The 19,303-nt window shown below is 43.7% G+C and overlaps 1 protein-coding gene across 2 annotated transcripts in view; it reads left to right on the plus strand.

Moving 5' to 3' along the window:
* The first annotated feature begins 622 nt into the window (after window positions 1–622).
* The window catches only part of XPO4 (exportin 4), an 81,688-nt gene continuing 63,007 nt past the window's right edge, over window positions 623–19,303 (plus strand). Inside the window, exon 1 of one of the 2 annotated variants that reach the window (XM_083805221.1) lies at window positions 623–907. In XM_083805221.1, the coding sequence (XP_083661347.1) occupies window positions 827–907 (81 nt within the window). In that variant the 5' untranslated portion in view covers window positions 623–826. Of the gene's footprint in view, window positions 908–5,992; window positions 6,038–19,303 lie in introns of those variants that run through there. The other variant, XM_083805222.1, reaches the window with a different exon arrangement.

Genomic DNA, 19,303 nt, shown 5'->3' on the forward strand with positions numbered 1-19,303 from the left:
TGCATGCTCCAGAGTGCAATCTAGGTGCAGTGACAGTATTTCACAAACTGAAGCACAGGAGGTTCCGGCTCAATATGAGAGGACACTTCTGTACTGTGAGGTGACAGAGTACTGGGACAGGTTGCCCAGCGAGGTTGTGGAGTCTCCTTCTCTGGAGATATTCAAACCCCGCCTGGATGCCATCCTGCGCAACGTGCTCTAGGTGATCCTGCTCGACAGGAGGTTGGTCTGGATGATCTCCAGAGGTCCCTTCCAACCTCGGCCACTTTGTGATTCTGTATTTAATCAAACTCCTGCACCAAAGAGAAACACCAGCGCGGGCGCTGGTGGCACACGTGGCTCCCCCTGCTCCTTACATCTACCCACCAAGCACCCCTCCAGCACCCCCCTCAGCCCCACTCCGCTCCCCAACACACCTCCAACCCCCGAGCCAACTCTGTCCGGACCACCCCCCACCCTTCCCCTCACTTTACAACCTGCCCTGACCGTACAGCGGCGGGGGGCAGCCTCGAACCCGCGTCCCCACCACCACCACCACCACCGGCAGCAGCAGCGGCAGCGGCAGCGGCGGCTCCTCCCCGGCTCCCCCGCGGGGCCCGCCCCGGAGGCGGGCGCGCAGGGCCGGGCGGTGGGCGGCGGGCGGTGGGCGCTGCGTGCGGCGGGGCCGCTCGGTGCCCGCTGCTGGCGGTGGGGCTGCCCGCGGCCGTCGCGCTGCCTGCGGCGGCGGCTCCGCCGCTCGGGCCGGGCGCCGGGGCCGCGGGCGGGATTGGCTGTGCGGCCGCCTCGACCCACAATGCAGCGCATGGCGCGTCATTGAACGGAGACCATGATGGCGGCGGCGGCGGCGGCAGCGGGGGGGGCCCCCGAGGTGATCGCCCAGCTGGAGAACGCGGCCAAAGTGCTGATGGTGAGGGCGGCGGGGCCCGCGCCTTCCCCCCTTCCCTCCTCCTTTCCCCCTCTCCTTCCCCTCTTCTCCCCTCCTTCCCCCCCGTCCCCTCGCCGCCCCCTCGCCCCGCAGCCTCCCCCCGCTTTTCTTTTCCAGAGTTTTCTCTTCGCTGGAGCAACGCGGAGCCCCCCCCCCCCCCCCCCCCCCCCCCCCCAGGACGAGGATGGTGTCCGGGGGGTCTCCGCGCCCCCGTCCTGGCGGCTCCGCTCAGGGCTGGCCGGGGGGGAAAGCACGTGTAGTGAGGAGCTGGGGGCAAGCGGCCGCCCGCCGAGCATCGCCGGGGGTCCTCGTGAAAGTTTTTGGGCTCCTCTGAGCGGAGAGCAGCGTGCTGGGCAGCGGGGTTGGCAGGGAGGACGTGCAGGTCTTCCAGAAATGCCTAGCTGACACGGCTCCCCGCGAAACTGGAGTGTATCGTACCGAAATGTGGGCCCGACGGAGGGAGAGTTAGCAGGTTGTGGGTACTGAAGGGGTTTGAAGTGAACCAAGCGAGAACTGGGGAGGTTTGTCCTGTATTGACAGCTGGACAACGTGCAGAGCCCGTGCGGTAAGTGTCTGGCTGGAGCAGGCAGAGCAAAGCTTCAGCCGTGGGTATCCTCATCGAAATACACCTGTGTTCTCCATCTGAAATCAGCCTGGAAAATGTTGAATATCTTTCCAAATGAGAAAGTAAGATACCAACAAGCACTAATCCTTTTAGGAAAAAAAACCCACCACCAACAAAACTTTTCAAGGCATGCACACAGTGATATGCTTTAAGCTTTGCTTTGCTTTTGGTTCATGCGTTCCTTTGCAAAACTGAGCTGCACAGGTCGTTAGACAGCCTCATAGTCTCTGCATCTTGTTTTCTTTTAAATAACACAGTTGCTGTAATTACCAGAAGTGCTTGACTGTGTAGAGGAAATACGTAGCAAGTATTAGTATGACACACAACTTGGCTGTGGAAGGAAGCCCCGAGTTGGGTAGGTTTTGGTATCAAGCACGTGGAGTGGCATCTCCAGCATTGTGCATCCGTGCTGGGAAACTTAACGCTGCTCGTGGTGGCAGTTTCCCTAGCCTGGCTACCACAGAGAGGAAAATGCCTATTAATGTGGAGATAAAGTAATCGGAAATGTCAATGCAGTGAAAAGATGCCAGCCTTTTACGGCAGCGTTGATGCTTCTGTTGAAGAATAGGTGCTAAACTTGCTGGTTAAACTCTGTCTCAAGTCTGCAAACACGTGGCTGTTAGGATCTTTGCTGATATTTCTACCTTCCTCTCTCCCTCCAGCCACTATCAGTATGAAAAAAGACTTGTTGCAGGCATGAGCTGCTGCTTGTTTGTTTGTTGTTGTTTCTTTTTTTCCTTCAGAGCTGCTCTTGGAAGTCCTGTAGACATCCCTGAACTGGCAAGAGTTAGATCCCTGTTCCTGAGGAGCAGAGAGGTTTCTGGAAGCTGTCTCTGAGGCTAAGGAACCCGATCAGGCTTTAAGGCAGGCTGGCTATGAGGGCTGTGGGAACCGCTTACGGTTTCTGCCCTGTGCCTCACGTCCCAAGAACCGCCAGGTTTTTGGGGTGACAGCAGAGAGGAGTTCAGCTAGCCTGGCGTGCGGCTGTACGAAGGTAGATATGGGACCCCCAGCCCTGAAAGGGTCAAACACCCTGCGCCTGTTCCTTCAACTGTGGACAAATGAGAGCAAAATCCTGTTGCAGGATCGCACCTGGGCAGTGATAATCTTCATGTAAATTTCCTATACCGTTTGGTAAAATCTTGTAAAAGGTCTGTTTGGAGCTGGGGGCTATGAGTAATTGTGTGTGGCAGCTGGGAGGCACGAACTGATCAAACGAACTGATAGGATTAATTATTTATGTAAAAATCCGAGGACCTGGGAGAGGAGGGTGGTGAACCTGGTGCTGGTAATGGAGGTCAGCAGAGGCTGGCGCGTTGAAGTGGAGCCGTACCTGAAAAATGAGCTGTGAATGGTCTGACAGATGGCAGCAGGTTTTAACCGGGCAGCAAGTGGTGGGGAGATTCAGGGAAGCCAGATGGTTTGCTCTCCTTACCTGAGGCAGATGACACTGGCAGTCCATGCAAAATTCAGCTGGGAAGGAGGCATCAAAGGTGGTGCAAAGTTTCTGAGGATGGAGCAGGGAGCGGTGGCAGTTTACGTGGTGTTTGTCTTGTTTTCAAGCTGAAATACAGAACCGTGGGGGAGGAGAATCGACTAGAGGAATTCAGACATGCTAATAATAATAAAAAAAGAATGTTTAATTAACTTTCCTATGGGGTAAGTATGGATCACCTTGAGCTCTCTAAATCTTTGATAAGTATTTTCATAATTCTTTTTTTTTTTATTGCTCTGGGTTAGTTGAGTTTTCCTTTAGAAAACTACTTTTTATGTGTCAGATATGAGAGAAGTTTATTCTGAGCTCACAAATTGCTGATCTTTATGGGCTTCATGAATCATGGCATGCAGTGTGTGAAAAATGGAGAGATTTCAATCTGTTCTCTCACCAGGTTTCTCTTACAGCTGTGTAAAAATGCTTGTCCTTTATTACAATAATGCTTTTCAAGGGGCTCTAGGCAACCCGTGTTCAAAAGGTACGGTTTGGAAAATGGTTGAAATTCAGTATCAGTTAGAGAGTAGTTAGATGAAGTTGAAGTTGTCATTAGCTGCCAAACAGGACTTTGAATGCTGGTCCTTTGGCAGTTTTCTTTGGTGTGTATAAGAGTATTTGCCATACTAAAAAGTACACACTTTTTTTTTTTCCACTTGATTCCTTTCCAACCTGTGTGCTTAATGTAAGTTTCCCACAATGCCTTGTAGCTTAAACCCAAAATGCCGTGCTGTAGTTCAGTGCCACGGGCTGCTCTGTACCTTTGACCTGTGTGACTCTGGCTCGGTGAAGACTGTGCACACCAGAATCCGTGTGAAATGAAGTGAGTACAATGCTGCTCCATTTCCAAACAGGGTGGCATCCCTGAGCTGTAACGTATGTTTCCTTTCTCTTATGTTGTGTTTAGCTCAGGTGGTAATTAATGCTGAATATAATTAATGTCAGTTGAGCACTGTTTTAATTGCTCTCTTTGTGGATTAGGAGGGCAGGCTGCATTAAGGAAAGAAATGTAAGCTTCATCCCATAGGTGAGAGCATGAAGTTGGAAGTGTGCACAAGAATTTTATTGTTGGCAGTTTATTAAAGCCGATTGACGCTTTTTTAGCATATGATGTTCTGTGTCACCTAAATCTACATTCACAGGCTACAGCTTGTTCCCTGGCCCCCTCCAAAACGGGATGCTCTGTTCCTACCTGCAGCTTCACTTTCTCCCTTGTGACCTGTGCTGAACATATTAATATTGCAAAGAGGACATAAGAATTAAACAAGGGAATGGATTTCTGTCAGGTTAGCAAGATGAATTGATGATCTGTGCAGCCATTTAAGTTGCAAAGCTAGCACAAGGAGGGGGCTGAAATTAGACTGCTGGACGTGTGCAGGGCCAGCGTGCCTCATTAGCACTGATGAGCCGTCAGATTGGCACAATTGTATCACACACCTTCAGTGTAAAATTTATTTGCCAAGTCAGACCGTCTGGGTATTAGAAATGCAAGGCACACGGTGAAAAGATACGAGGTTACAAGTTTCAGAAAGGGAAATTCCAGCTGGATAGGAGAAAACTTTCCTAGTAAGTATGGTTGGTGGAGGCAGTGGAACAGGCTGCCTGGAGAGGCTGTGGAATCTCCCATCTTTGGAGAAATCTAAAACTTGACTGAATGAGACCATGAGCGACCTGATCTAACTTTGAATCAAGTTCTCTTTTTGGCAGCAGTTTGAGCTGAGTGGCATTCAGAGGTTCCTGTCATCCTAAGCTATTCTGTGCGGTATGTTCTGGGTTGCATTAATGGGCAGGTTCAAGAACGTCCGAGTGAAGGCTTTTACAAAATAATTCCCTTATTTACAAGTTTTTAAATGTTCTGTTCTCACTGTGGTCTGTTTTGGGGGTGATGGTGGAGGGGAATTTCTTTCTTCTTGGGGTATTTCTTAGTTTGTGATACGTCTTGCCCATCCGAGGTTAAAGTTGGGTAGTCTAACTGTGGTGAAATGAACTTGTCTTTCAGATGTTTCAATAAGCTTGTAGAGTAATAGCATAAGGGAGCACATTAGTATTCTTAAAACCTAAGAACAAATTGTTTGTGTCATCTACCCTGACAATTTGTATGGGATTTTCTTTGGACCTGTCTTCCTTGGAGTTTGGACCATGGCAATCCTCCATTTTCTAAGTTCAGTTTCTCGTTGCGGCCTGTCTTCTTTGTGGGGCAGTTCTTCAGGTCGTGATGCTTGAATAATGGTAAGGATGAAAGGAAGAGATGTACTAGCTCTCATTTTCTTATGGCAGGTTACCTGTTGGAAGAAATCCAGGCAAATGAATCACTTCAATGCTGAGACTTGTTGAAGTCTTCCAGGTCATCACCTAACAAAACAAGCTGGACGTGTGCCATAATATTATGGCTGGATTAGACTAAACATCTGCCTAGCTCAGTTCTGTTTCCAGCAGTGGTTTCTAGCTGCTGGCTTAGAAGAAGGGCCTCAAAAAATAGAGATAATCTTTTCGCTGGTATGTGCTTTACCATATTTGAATTAGTATTTTGAAGAGCTCCAGGTAGCGTTGTTGCTTAATGATTATTGATGAAATTTTCTTCCCCTCATATCTAGTTGTTTCTGGAATAAATGTATATGTTTGATTTTCTTAGTTTTTTATATTATATTTGTTTAGTAGTAGTGAGTTTAACAGGAGTTTTTTTGGGGAAAGAACAAAAGAAAACATTCTGTTACTTGAGAGAAGCCTGCTGTTTGATCGTTTCATTCATTATTGAATTATGAGAAATAGCAAGTCATCGTGCTGGGTTTTCTTCTACTGTACACTTTGATTTTTATAGCTGCCTGTCATACCGCACCCTCTTGTCATCTTTTATACCTGGTCAGCTTTTCAAATAGGAGATGTCCCGTACAGCTGATCATCCCTGTATTCCTCTGCAGAGTTTTTGAGATGGACCAACCAGAACTGCATTCTTTTGTGATGTGGGAACATGAGGAGTTTAGATGGCTGTAAATTTTTGGTATGTTCTGTATTCCTTTCCTAGCAGTACTTAACGTTATGCTTTTCTTTATTACTTCAGAGCATCAAGGTGATGTTCTCAGAGGACTATGCTCGAGCAGTCCAGATCTTTTTCTGGAGTGGTACTCAGTAATGCAAGAGTCCCTCATTGTGTATGTATAGTTGCTCCACCTTTTGCTTAAGAACTGGTATGGTTGGTGTGTTTTACAGGCACGCAGTTCAGGTTACAGTTTGGGAATAAGTACACGCAGTGCACGGCATGCTAATGAAACTTTCACCTGGGAGCTGGGAGCAAGCGTGCACGGCGTGTACCCAAAGCAGACAGTGCCGAGGGTGAGGAGGTGACAACAGGAATGTGAAGATTGCTGCAGCTTCTGATATCTTTAAAAAGCAAACGTAGCATCTAGCAAAACGGGACTCTTCACACGTAGGGTTTGTTTTTTTCTGATTGTTTCACAGAAGGAATATTCATCTTTTCAACCAGCGTTGTTTCTCACTCGTTGCACGTGTCAGTGTTGCCTTAGCATGTTTCTATACTTTATTCTCAGTTGTTAATGAAAATACCATGTGTCTGCTTCTAGAATTGTCCGTCGGGGAGCTTCATTAGTTGATAACTCCGTCTGGATAATTCTTCTTCCGGCACTACCTACTGTTTTCTTCCCTTTAACCTGCTTCCTAAGAGCCTTACTGTTGGTACGATAATCTGTGTTCATTAGTTAATTAATGGCTTTCCATATGGAGGGGTGGAAGAAGTTCTCCTGATTATTAAGTTGAGCTGGTGCTGTCGCAAGCAGCCAAGTGATAACACTCCTTTCTGTGAATTTCTGGCATTGTTTTGGTACTAAAAAGTCTGTCTAGATCAGGTATACCTAGGAGCGTTTCTTCCACTTCTGTGTCCTGGCTTGGTGTAAGGTTGGGATTTGGGATTAAGATGGTCACGTCTTCCATTTTACCAAGGGCAAATGTATTCCTTGTATGTATGTTTCCTGCTTCCTTGTATGTTTCCTGCTTTCCGGGCTTCCTTGGTTTCCCCAGAACAAAAGGAAGTGGAACAGATAACCTGTGCTGGGGCAGTGACCGTGGTATAGGGAAAGCAGTAAAATTTGGAGCAATTCTGGTGCCTAGTGGGGTGTGTGAGTGGCATAAAAACACACGTGCTGGGAGATGTTTGGAAGGGAGGCTGTCATATCTGAGCAGGAGACATTGATACAGTCAACCTTCAGGTCTTTTTCCATTCCTTTAAAGTCTGTATAAACCACCCTGGTGAGCGTGGAGTAGTTGTTGGGAGTGTAAGAAATGGGGGAAGGCTAGCAGGAGGATACATTTAAAATAGCCTTCTCTCCCGTCCCCACCTCCCAAAAAGGAACCCCCCAAATCTTCCCGTCTCTGAGGCTTAGCAGTGAGTGGTGGTTGTTCAGTGCCGCCCTTGGCTCTGCCCAGACGCTGAGCTGTAGTATGCCGGTCTGGGTGGATGGGTTGGGAAGTGGATGCAGGGAGAAAAAAAAAAATTAACTGAAATTATTTTCACTGTGTTGCATTTTGAACAATTGTACTACCTTGACTGAGATGAAAAAGGATGTCTGTGCTCCCAAAAGAAACTTTGGTCAAATTGTGCTGTTAATCCACTTAGGAAGTAGCAGATATACTTCTCTTTTACCTTCAGATCAGGAATGATTTCATTTTATTCTTTTTTTTTAATGGAAAATACAGTTAAAGTTATTTGGCTTAATATAGGAGCTATGAATGAAAATTTATTGTTCATGTTACTCTATAACAGAGAAGCTTTTTAGTGGTGCCTACTGGCTTCAACATTTGCAGAACTGCGAAAGTGAACGTGCAGAAAGGCTAGGGATGTATCCTGGTTTGTGTTGAAGCTACGACATCCAGTATTTATCCTCCTGCAGTCCAGCTGTTTCGTGCAGCTGTGCAAAACGGTAGAGACACAACTTGTGGTGTTGAAAATACACCTTATCACAAGGACTTTTGTAATTTATTTGCGACTGTGGAATCAGTGAAGTTCATTACGGTGTTTTGCCATGGAATTTGTCAGTTCTTGACAGGGGTCCCTGGGATTTCAAAGGGCTTGGCCAAGGCGAAGAACATCTGCAGCCCTGGGCTTGTAAGTGTGATGCAGGTGTTGGCTGTGTTTTCAGAGAAACCTAAACCAGTCTAACAGCAAATGGCTGAGGAAAACCATTACTCATCTTTTTGCTGGCTTGGTTATCTGCTACTTCAGTGAGTTGGACTGGCTTACAGAAGGACCTGCCATTTGCCAAAGCCAGCACGAGATAATATTAATAATGTGTGAGTAGGGGTGGAGAGGAGGTAACGTGGCTGGAAAGAGAGGAAGAAGGTCTCCAGCGCTGCATTCCCTCTCCTGGCACTGCACCCTGGAAGCTCTGCAAAGGCAGCACCTCTTCACTCCTGGTAATGTAGACCAGGATCCTGTCTGCATGATCCATCTAATGAAGGGGAAGGATAATACTGGCATCCTTCATAGATGGGTTTCCGTATCTGTTAATGGGAAGAGATACAGAAAAATTGCATGGAATTTGTATTTCATGTACTTCACTGAAGTATTTTCTTTCTCTGGTAAGCGGGTTGTTAATGTTTGGGCTGTTGATGTTTTGGGGGCTTGTTGTAGTATGGCATTAGGGCTATATTAGCATGGGTGGTATATTCCTGTTCAGAAATGGGTAGCTGGGTAGCTTTTAAAACAACAAGGGGTGGTTGAGGCACGTTCACTATTTTTTTCAGGCTGCTTTGGAAGGAGCTTGAACTTGGCTATTTCACATCCCAAGTAAATAAGCCATCTGCTGGGATTTTCCAGGTAAAGGAGGGCAGAGGCAACTTGCGGAATTCACAAAGCAGGTTGCAGCATTGGTAATGCAGAGTCTGAGGATCCAGCGGTTGGGGGTACTCCTGAGGCTGGTGCACAGAGATCAGTGGTTCAAGCAGATGACAACCAACACAAAAAATACCGTTATACCATGCTTTTATAAGAATAATATTCCAACTATTGTTGATTGTGGCATTAACGATTATATACAAACAGTATCAAAGCTAGCACAACAACGGAAACAGTTGTACAGGCACAAACCACATTGGCTCTGCCACGCACTCGTTGACCCGTTACTGCAGAAATGCCACTTTTTTGTCATGTGGCAACACAAAAAAAGTTGCCCTGCCACGCAGCCAGGCTGGGGACAGGGGGAAGCTGCCCGTGTTGGTGATGTGGGGACAAATGTCATCAGTTGGGGGTCCTCTCTGGACCCTTCTTGTGTCAGATGCTGGCTTGATACTAGATGCCTTAAAGCTGCATTTGTGTGTTTAAGCTGTGACTGAAAAGCCTTACGTTTTAAAATTGACGCTGATTTTTATGTACACAGAGCTTTTGACACTTTCTGCACTGATCGTACATTTTTCCCCCCCCTTTAAGGTCTTAACTATTCTTTGTCATCTCTTCAGCCACTGACATATACTATTTGCTTTGCTAATAACGTTGGCTTTTAGTTGCTGTTATTTGACTACTGCTCTATCAACCACACTTTTTTGGTAGCTTCCGAGATGGCTAAAGTCTTGTATTGTCATAGAAAAAATGTATTAAGAAGTTAGGAAAACATGCACGTGCCTCTTTTTCTGATGAAGAAAACATCAATAGTGCTTTCCTTACCTCTCACAACAACAAAGCCCAACCCCAAAAAACAAACATGCTTCTTCCTGAGGATTTAGGGAGGTTTAGCTGCAAAGCTGTTACTTTGTGAGGTTGTCTTAAGTGCTATTAAGACCAGATGTTGGGTAGCTTCAGGATAATGAATTGTTTAGTGGGGAATATATAAATATTACATTCTAATAATAAAGAGAAATGATAGTATTTTTTCTGGAGCTAGTCTCATGTTCATATTACAATAATATTCTCCTTAAGAGCAATAAGGATAAAATATGTAATGACGACTACGTTTTCTTCGCAATCATTTTTCAGTAAATATGTGGAGTCCTGCGACTGTTCAAAGCTCGAAATTTAGCTGAATTACTCAGGCTTCTTGGAATGAACTCAGGCACTTAACTTTAAGGGAATCTTTAAAGTTGCCTCTTCTGAACAAAACAAAATCCCAGAATCTGTGCGTGTGAAAAAGTATATTCTTCATAAAAGAAGTGTTTTTTAGAAAATCTCAAGATACGTACTGTGTGACTGCCTGTCCGTATGTTTGGTGGAGCTTGAATACAGAGATGTAATGACACTGGTAACACATGGTTCAAGCTGTATCTGTAAAAGCAGAAAAAATTAGTTTAAAAAAATAAATGCGATCCCATCTTCTAAATTATGTACAGTAATAGATATTTTTCTTGCTATTTCCTAGTAGTGGAAGAAATGTTAAGGAGCTTTTTTTTTTTTGAAGTGTCTAGGGAAAGCCCAGATATTTTCCTGCTTTGGAGTGACAGAAATTGGTTGCTTTACAAAATCCTCTGTAGTTTCACCATTTCTCTGTGCTTCCTTACCCTCCGGGCTGGCTCCGGTGATGAGCTTCCTCCTTGGGCCTATGTTCTGCTGCCTTTTTTTTTTTTTTTGGCTAAACCCTGATTTCATGTTTCTGTAGTTACATTTCTGATTCAGGTATTATGTATTTTACCTATGTCTGTTTGTAAGCTTCCGTTAATAACAGTTTAAAAGCTTTTAGTAAAGCCAAGTAAAAACACGTGGTATTTCAGGCCGTGCCATTTGGAAAATACACTAAGCCAGAGGAGTTTTCCTTGTCAAATTTGGAGGTACTTTGAAAACTCAAAATTTTTCGTCTCACTTTTAATTAACTCCTTCAAAATAACTGTGCCGGAATGAAATGGTTTTGAAATTTTAGCAAGGTTGCTGGAGGAGGAAGTGCTAAAACCTGAGGTTTGGAGCTGGGCAGCTGGCGGACGTGTGGGCCTGCCTTTCCTCATTAGTGGTGGGAGGAAACGCTTCTGATGAGAGGCAGAGCCTCAACTTTAAGACGCAAAAAATGCGTCATTGTCTCGGTTTCTTTCACCGAATGACGACTTCCCACCGGGTGTGGGCAGTGGTGTGTTTTAGCACTGTGGGTGCCCCAGCCCGGGCCTGCTGCTCCTCCTGCCATGAGGCCTCCAGCCTGCGCCTCGCCGCCCTTGCCCAGAGCAGTGGCCTCGTGGCTGGACAGGTCTGTCAGTGTTTGACCTGGCTTCAGCAGGGTTTACTGCAACGCCAATACCTGCATGCTGTCCTCTCTGATTGCTTTTTGACCTGTTTTCTTTGTTTTTCCTTTTGGAGAAACTATAGTCAGAAATTAGCATGAGGTAGATAGAATTGAGTATTGTGTTTGTCCTTAAGTTTTAATGCATGAGCCGTGAAGGCACCGTGAGTGGCTTTTGCAGATGATGCTGCAGAGATATGACTGCTATTCTGGTCCCTATCAAGTTTTTGTGAACTTGTCTTCTTAGCCCTAGGGCAGTGGCTCTTACCTCTGTGATGCCATGCTCCGTCTGCAGGTGCTTACTGTAGAAGGCTACGTGAGTAAAAATAATGCTACCCTTGCAAAATGGGTGGTTATAGCTGTAGTTTCAGCAAATATGATTGGAAATTGGGCAAAGGAAAAAAATAGATACCACAAAACACTTTTTCACATAGGGATAATAAGATTAAAGTTTCTCTTGTGGTAGGAGGGCAGGTGCTTGATATTATTTGATGTACAGTGAGCCTAATAAAAAGGCTGTACATCATCTACATCTCAACTTTTGGGCTTTGGGGAATGAATAGGGCCATTGCCAGCATTATTATGATGTGGCGTATAGTAGAGGAGGGGTCGCAACAGTGGTTCTTGACTTAAAACTTTGTTTTGAAATACACTGTTACAGTCCTGACTCTGGTAGTAAGCCATACCTATACTGTCTCAGAGGTACAGTAATGGGCAATTAAGAGGTGAGCTACTTGAATCTTATCATCAAGGTGCAGCTATGATTTTAGGGGCTGTGGATGTATCAGCTTCCTATCCTGGTTGTCAGCTAATCTAATCCTGCTGGAGAATGACCTGCCATGGGGATAGGGGATGGTGAGATTCTTCTCCTTCCCACCCTGTAGGATAACAGACACAAGGCCTTAAGTTGGGACCCATTTATCTTTCATGCCTCCATGCAGGAGAAACAGAGAAGTACCTGTAGTTGGTAGGAGCTGAGAGAAAAGCTGAGTCCATTGCCACCAACCCTTCTCTTCCCCATGCCAGATGCAGAGGCAAAGTTCTCTCCAGCTCCAGGGGACAGGGTTCCTGTCCTACTGCAGTATGACGTTTCATTCCTGATGTAGTCAAAGCTAACTGATTCTCCCTGTTAACACGAAATGGTTTAAAGCAATTTGGAACAATGATGTTTTCCTTAACTATTTGGTGTAGTTATGTTTTTATCTTTGTCCTTTTTGAGTTGCACTTACTCTGTGCTGGCAGAACTTTCTCAGGTCTGCAGGGATTGACATTTTGTGGCTTTGAAGAGTCTTGCTGACTTCAGGAACTCTGTGTGGATTTATCCATCAGCATCCACCAGACATTTTAGAGATTACTTTGCTAAACAGAACTGCCTGCCAGACCTTGCTTGTGCTTTGAAACTTTAGAACAGTGAATGTGGAGATTAGGAAATAAGGCTTTATTTAAGAATGAGCTGTGACCTTGTGTCAGCATTCATCCTGCGGCTGCTCGAGCCAGACTACCATAAGTTAGGTGTACATTGTAGGACATTTCTCAGCTTTATCTGTTGTCAGTGTGCTTAAACCAATGTTGTAACTGCAGTTATGGAGGAAACAGTAACATACGTGTAAAGGGCACAGTTTTTTGAATCTTATTTCTTCACTGTTTTGTCATGCTGTATCCAGGCTTTCACTGATTAAATTTAGTGAAATTAAGACTTCTCTGAAGTTAAGAAGAAAAGTCTGTTAAAGTTTACACTGAATTTTCTTGGAATGAAATTCAAACATTTTCTTGTCCTAGGGATTATAAAGAAAGCATTTAGATTTAAAAAGAAAACTAGATCTTGATTGAAGTGTAAGATCTGTTCTAACTCTGTGCGTGCTGCTATTGTGATAACTTTATATGGGGCCGTGTGAGTTTGGTCCGACACTGACAAGTTTCAAATAATAACTCTTGGGATGTACAGAACTTTCCCATGCAGAATTTGATCATTCTTTGAAATTCTGTGGGAGCAATCCTCCACAGGGTAGATGGAGTCTGAGCTGATCCTGTTCACCTAACCTACTTAGAGTAGGTTCATGCGAGCTAACATACTGTTAGTTTAGTTGAATTTGTGAATTTTCTTGTTGAGTAGTGTGCACAATAGCCAGGAAGGAGAAAGTGCCCAATAATACTGTGAGGAGACTGACAGCAGCCAGCGATGATAGCGGATGAACAACGCATATGGATATTTAGACCAGCTGCAGGCATCCATTTGTCAGCATCCTACCACATCTACTTGAGGGCTATACCTTCATCAGCTTGTATTCTTTCCTCTTGGTTCTCCGTGGTTGTGCCTCTTCTAACAAAGACACTGCTCTACCTTTCTCCCTTCAGCCTTCCAAGTCCTACTCACTCATCTTCGAGCAGCAGGTCTTGGGTACCTGTTTTGACGCTGAAAAGCAGGCATGGACAGTGGAAGCTGTGTCCTTATGAGGACAGTTGCCTCTGCAGGCTGGTTACTACAAATAACATACGTGTAGTGTGTTGTGCAGGTAAATGAATGCTAATTTCAGTGGAGAGCATGTAATAACATACATTTGAGGGTCAAATTGTTACTGGAGGAGTAATATCTCTAGTTTTCATTGCTTATCTTGGAGAGGAAGTTTCATCTCAGCAGACATTTTGATACTGATGGCAGTGATTTACTTTGGCTCTCCCTTCAATTAATGGGTATAGTGTGTTATATAACACTGTTTCAAAACTGAGAATAGATCTTATCACAAACCACAATTTATCTTCTGGTTTGCTTGCAAAAGATTGTATTAAGTACTTAAGCTCCAAAATACAAAACAAAATGATAGGAAGAAAAAATCATCCTATTGTTAAGTTTGCATGAAAGCAAGATGTGAGTGAGCAGGTGTGTAGGAGGTAATTCCTTGAGCAGTCACGCATTTGTTCCAAATATAAACTGAGAGATACTGGGCACTCTGGGTTTTAAATAATTCATCGGATAATGAATTTGGGGAAATATTTTTTTTTTAATCAAACTAAGTTTTTATTCAGAAAAGTTTTAAATCTTGCTATGTTGTCTTTATTGCAGGTCTGGCCAGAAACTATCTATTTCATCTTTCTTACCAATCTTAGGTATCTTTTAATTTGAAAAATGAGTTTGTGTTGAAATTTCAATGATTACCCCAGGAAGCAAGTGCAAAAGAAGGAATTGGAACATAGTTTAAGTTGTTCATTATGCTCGCTAGGTTTTCTGTAGTAACTTAGCTATTACTCAGGGCTCTCACTTTCATGTAATGCCAGATCTGAAGGTGGGCAGCAAAAGAAGCTATCAATGCTGGTTGTCTAAACTGCCTTCTGGCCTGGTGCCTGAGGGAAGAACATCTCATCCACTTGGGAATCAGTTGCTGAATGCTGAAGAGCAACCTTGCATAGCCTGAATCATTGTCTGGTGGGGTCTGTTTCACGAGTGGATGTGATATTCCCGCGCGGTTAGGTGTCAGTGTCCCCTCGAAACACAGGGTGAAAGGCTGTGAAGAAGAGTGCTGCCACCCGTCCAGCTGTCTGGATCTGGCTCCTGTATTTGAGCTCTCTGATTCCATGTTTTCCTAAGGCAAATGATGGTTATTGAATATGCTGTGTTTTTTTTTTTTTTTTTCTTACAGCCTATGTAAAACACAAGAAAAGGGTTACTAGCAAAACAGGGATGGAGTTCTGTGGCTTGACTCCACAGAAGGTAGTGTAACGCAGTCTTGGGGCATGTTGCTGTCCTTGACTTCAGTAGAGTTAAACTTGGAATCTCCTTATTCTGGGAATCCCATTCTTCTGTATAATTTACTCGCTTATGTAGAAGGATTGCACTGGTAAGTAATTCTCTAAGGGTTTTTGTCTGTTTTAAGACACAGAAGTCTTTCTTTTGGGAGGTTTTGAGCATTTTAGAAGTGCATTGTAAAACTTCATGACTTAGGTCTGGCTCCACTATAATGATCGTTTACATGGGTGGAGTAATATATTTAGCTTTTCTTAATACAGTAAGTGCACTAGTTAAAAATACTGCTTGCCCTTGTGTTTGATTTTCCTCTTTCTCCTATTTTTGCCCATACTCGCAACTACGTTATCACTATCACATGGTGTTCCCCTGCACATGCTTCTGGGGTTTACTCATGATCTTTTTACTTTGCATATGCCTCACTGTTGCTTGGCTTCCTTGCCTGCCTGACGTGTTGGCGAGCCATCTGGGCTCCCTTCCCTCCCTGCTTCTCGAAGCACGTCTTGCCTAGTGGTGGCTGTCAGCGAGGTCCAGACCCAGTGGTGACACTGCTGTCTGTGGTGCCTTTTGCTTGTCCTTGTGTATCGGCACAGATTCCGTTTTTTGTCTTTTTGAGGCTTCCAGACTCCTTGTAGCAGAGTCTAGACACCATTTTGAGGAACAGCCAACGTTTAATTGGTTTTTCATCAGCTGATAGTGGCCCACAGACTGCAGTTAGGGAACAGTTTTATTTTCCCTCTTGACTACAGAGAAGGCAAGATTCTCCTACGTATCTAGGGAAGCTCACTTTGGGAAGTTTGGGGTGAGTTTTATGAAGTCACGCTTTCAGTAGAAATCTCGAGATTTTTTATATTTCTACCCTTGTTGAGTTTGTGATGTACTTTACTTGCAGACATAAACATTGCCTTTGGCAAGACAGATTCTTCTTGGCTTTAATAGTAGCAGGTACAAGCAATTTGATCTGTTCTAAATCCAAGAAAATTCTCTCAGTAGGCATATTTGCCTTTTCATAATGCTACTAGTGTTTAGGCTGTGCTGTTCACAGGAGACATTTCTTGTAGGTGGGAATACTGTGGGTGTCAGCTTAAAACACTCCAGTGCACTTTTTCTGTGTTCTCTTAAAAAGCAACAGAGTCTGGAGGAGTACATGATTGTTCTTTAAGCCATGCTAATTTGCTGATTTCCCTCTGGGTAATTGCAGAAGGATGCTCAATTTGGCTGTATCCTGTGCTGTCGTGCCACAGCAGAAGTCTGTGAAAAAGCAGAATTTGTCTCTAGCAAACTTTTCTGTCTGCAAGGAATAAATGTTGTTCATCTGATTCTTAATTATGTTTATATGAGATCGTGGGTGGTGGTGTTTTTTTTTGCTTTTTAGCAAGAGTATAATGCAGAGATAAGCGTAAACTGGTTAACTCAGTAATACTTGAATGAAAAGCTCTTCAGTTACTGATTTTTAATGATAACATTGTCACTTGAATGTTAGACATTTTTAATTGTAAGATACTGTCCCTGTCCAGAAGTAATAGACTCTGACACCTAAAACCTTCAAGAAAACAATGTCACTTATAAATGTGATATTTTGTATAGTAGATGTTCAAAATGAAACTGCCCGCCTATAATAGGCGGGCTGGGAGATTTGATACTTTCTTTTTAAAGCAAAGACTGTTCTCAAAAGTGGAAGGGGCTGAAAAAGCAGATACAACTTCAAATGGCTTACAAAGATTGCGTCTGACATTTGTAACCCATTCACTATCATTCTCATGTCTTCATCGCCTTCATTGCTTGGCACTTTCCATCAATGACAACTTCAGTTATATTTTTTAAAAGGTATGTTATTGAGGTAGGAAACGCTTGTACTGAGCATGTGGATCGGAATACATATGTGTAACTTTACATCCTCTATCTGCATCTAACTACTACTTCTATTTAAAACAAAACAAAAACCCCAAACGTTTATTTTTACCCCCTTTTTTCCCACATGTACCTTCACCAGGTGTTTCCTAGTCATGTTTGTTTTCCAAATGACGTTTGATCTAACCCTTTCACATAGCTTTTACTGTCCTATTTTGAGTGTACTGTGAATTAATACTTTATTTTTAATATTTGTTTGCATTAATCACTTTCTGCCTAGGTAGCGTATGCTAAATTTGTAGCCCTTTTATTCCTTCCCAATTGTGCTGCCCTTTTTCACGGCATCGGTGAATAACATGTCATTTAAATTTATGGTGTACCATCAAAGGAAGAGCAGGAAAAAAAATATAATTAAAGTTACGTAACACAGATTTCTAAGGAAGAAACAAAGACAGGGATTATTTGGTGACGAAAAAGTAAGTGGCAATATACAAAATTACGGAATTAAGTGGTGCTGCTGTGTCAGGTGCTCTTCTTTATACTCACATAGTACAAGATGAAGGGATGAAGGAATGGGAAATCTGGCTAAAAACCTACCGGTGCTGTCTGTATTCTTGAGGATCCAAGTGCCCTTTGGAACAATTCAGTATGATTAATTTGTTCTGTTCCTGGCTCCTGCGTTTTTCACATCAGCAGGTTGCTAATGCTAAGGTTGCCAGAAGAAGAGCTTTGTTATGAGCAGTGCTGGGGCTCCCCTTATTTTGTTGGTAGGGGGAGAGGTGCTGAAGCTCTGTCCACAGTGGGGTTTCTCATAATGTGCTCACACAGGTAAGAAAGTGTGAGAGAGGGGATTTAAGGGGGTGTGCTGAACTGGAGCTCATTGGGATGGAACCTCTGTTTCTGGCAGAAACCTGAATCCAACTTCATTTTTTATCCAGTTCCACACTGGAATGAAAAGGCAATTGCACGGAAGTTGTGTTTAGTTCCTTGTGAAGCATCTGCTCTAATAGAGCACAGCGTTTTGATGGAGGAGTTGGTTAGGATTCAGGAAATCACGGAAGGAAAAACCTGACTTGGGATTAGCTTCACGGCGGCAGTTCCTGACCTTCCAAAGCATTTCTCCTTGCATGTAAAATGGGATAGGGTATTTCCTGAAAAGCGTGATGATTTTATTGATTTTTACGTACAGAAAGTGCAAGATCAATTGAAGGTTGGCATGTCTGTTAAAGGAAACTATTAAGAGTCTAATGAAGCATACATTTTATAAGAAGCTAATTTCTCTCTTAACCACTGAAGATCACTGCCTAACTTTTGGGCTTGGTTGTGTTTGAAATGCAAATGGAGGGACTTGTTCCTGTCAGAACTGATCTTTATATACAGAAAGAGCTATAGTCATTCCCTGTGTGTTTAATGAAATTTGAAGCATACTTAACACTACACCAGAAAAATGTGTGTACCTATGATCTGTGCCAACACATTCCTTCAAATTGCATCAGTCTGTATCCCAAAATATTAAAAAGATGCTGAGGATTCAACCATACGTTTAACATAACATGGGGAATATCAGTCTCCATCTCCTTCCTTTTTTTTTGACTCTGAGTCAAAAAAGGAGTTTTCTACTTTTGACTCTGTTTTCTCCCGAAGTTAGTGTTTCTGCTTTCCTCAGAAGGACTTTTTTCACTGTCCTATTTACTGCTGGTGACTTGAGGAGAGTCATTGCTGTTATCTGTGGTCTCTCAGAGGAGTTGCAAAGAGAAAGCAAAGACCGTATCTTTCCTGTGCTTCTTCATTGAGCAGAAAAAAATGGCAGGCAAGATTTTTCACAATTGCAGAAAAAGTATGGGATTTCCCTGAACACGTGCAGGATTTGTGTCTTCTAACATGCTTACTGGCTTTGTTGCAATTTTTGTTTTTGTCGCATACTTAAATAGAACTGGTCACATTATTTTCTTTCTTACTAGCTGTCCAGGCTTGCAGATAAGTGTAGCAGCCTTGAAGGTGTTTGTCTGCCAGACTAGTGTTGTCTTTTTTCAGCCTTTCTTTCCTTCTTGTGTGGATAACGGTCACTGGAGTCTGTGGTCCTGCTGGAGTTGATCAGCAAACGCTGCTGTTGCTGTTCCTGTTCTGCATCCAGACAGTGCTGGTAGCTGAAAGGAAGTAATTTTATTTGCAATGCTGTGTTACCTAGGAGCTGTCTGCTTATGGGGTGATACCTCATATCTTGCTGTGCTGGAAAACATCCTTGTCCTGGAGAACTTTGTATAGGTAACTTATAAGACAAAATTTGCAAATAGTTGTTAGCAGTAATATCAGGTAGTACAGAAAGGGAAATGGTATGACTGGCAGTAGTTTCAGCATGCCAAAGGAACCCGATCGTTACCATTCCAATTTTTAATTCCCTCTAAGCTTGATTGTCTCCTTCAAACTCTTCTCTGCAATTTGAAATAAGATCGTGAACGTGTAGGTATTCTGG

The sequence above is a fragment of the Anser anser genome (assembly GCF_964211835.1).
Source record: "Anser anser genome assembly, chromosome: 1".
NCBI lineage: Eukaryota > Metazoa > Chordata > Aves > Anseriformes > Anatidae > Anser > Anser anser.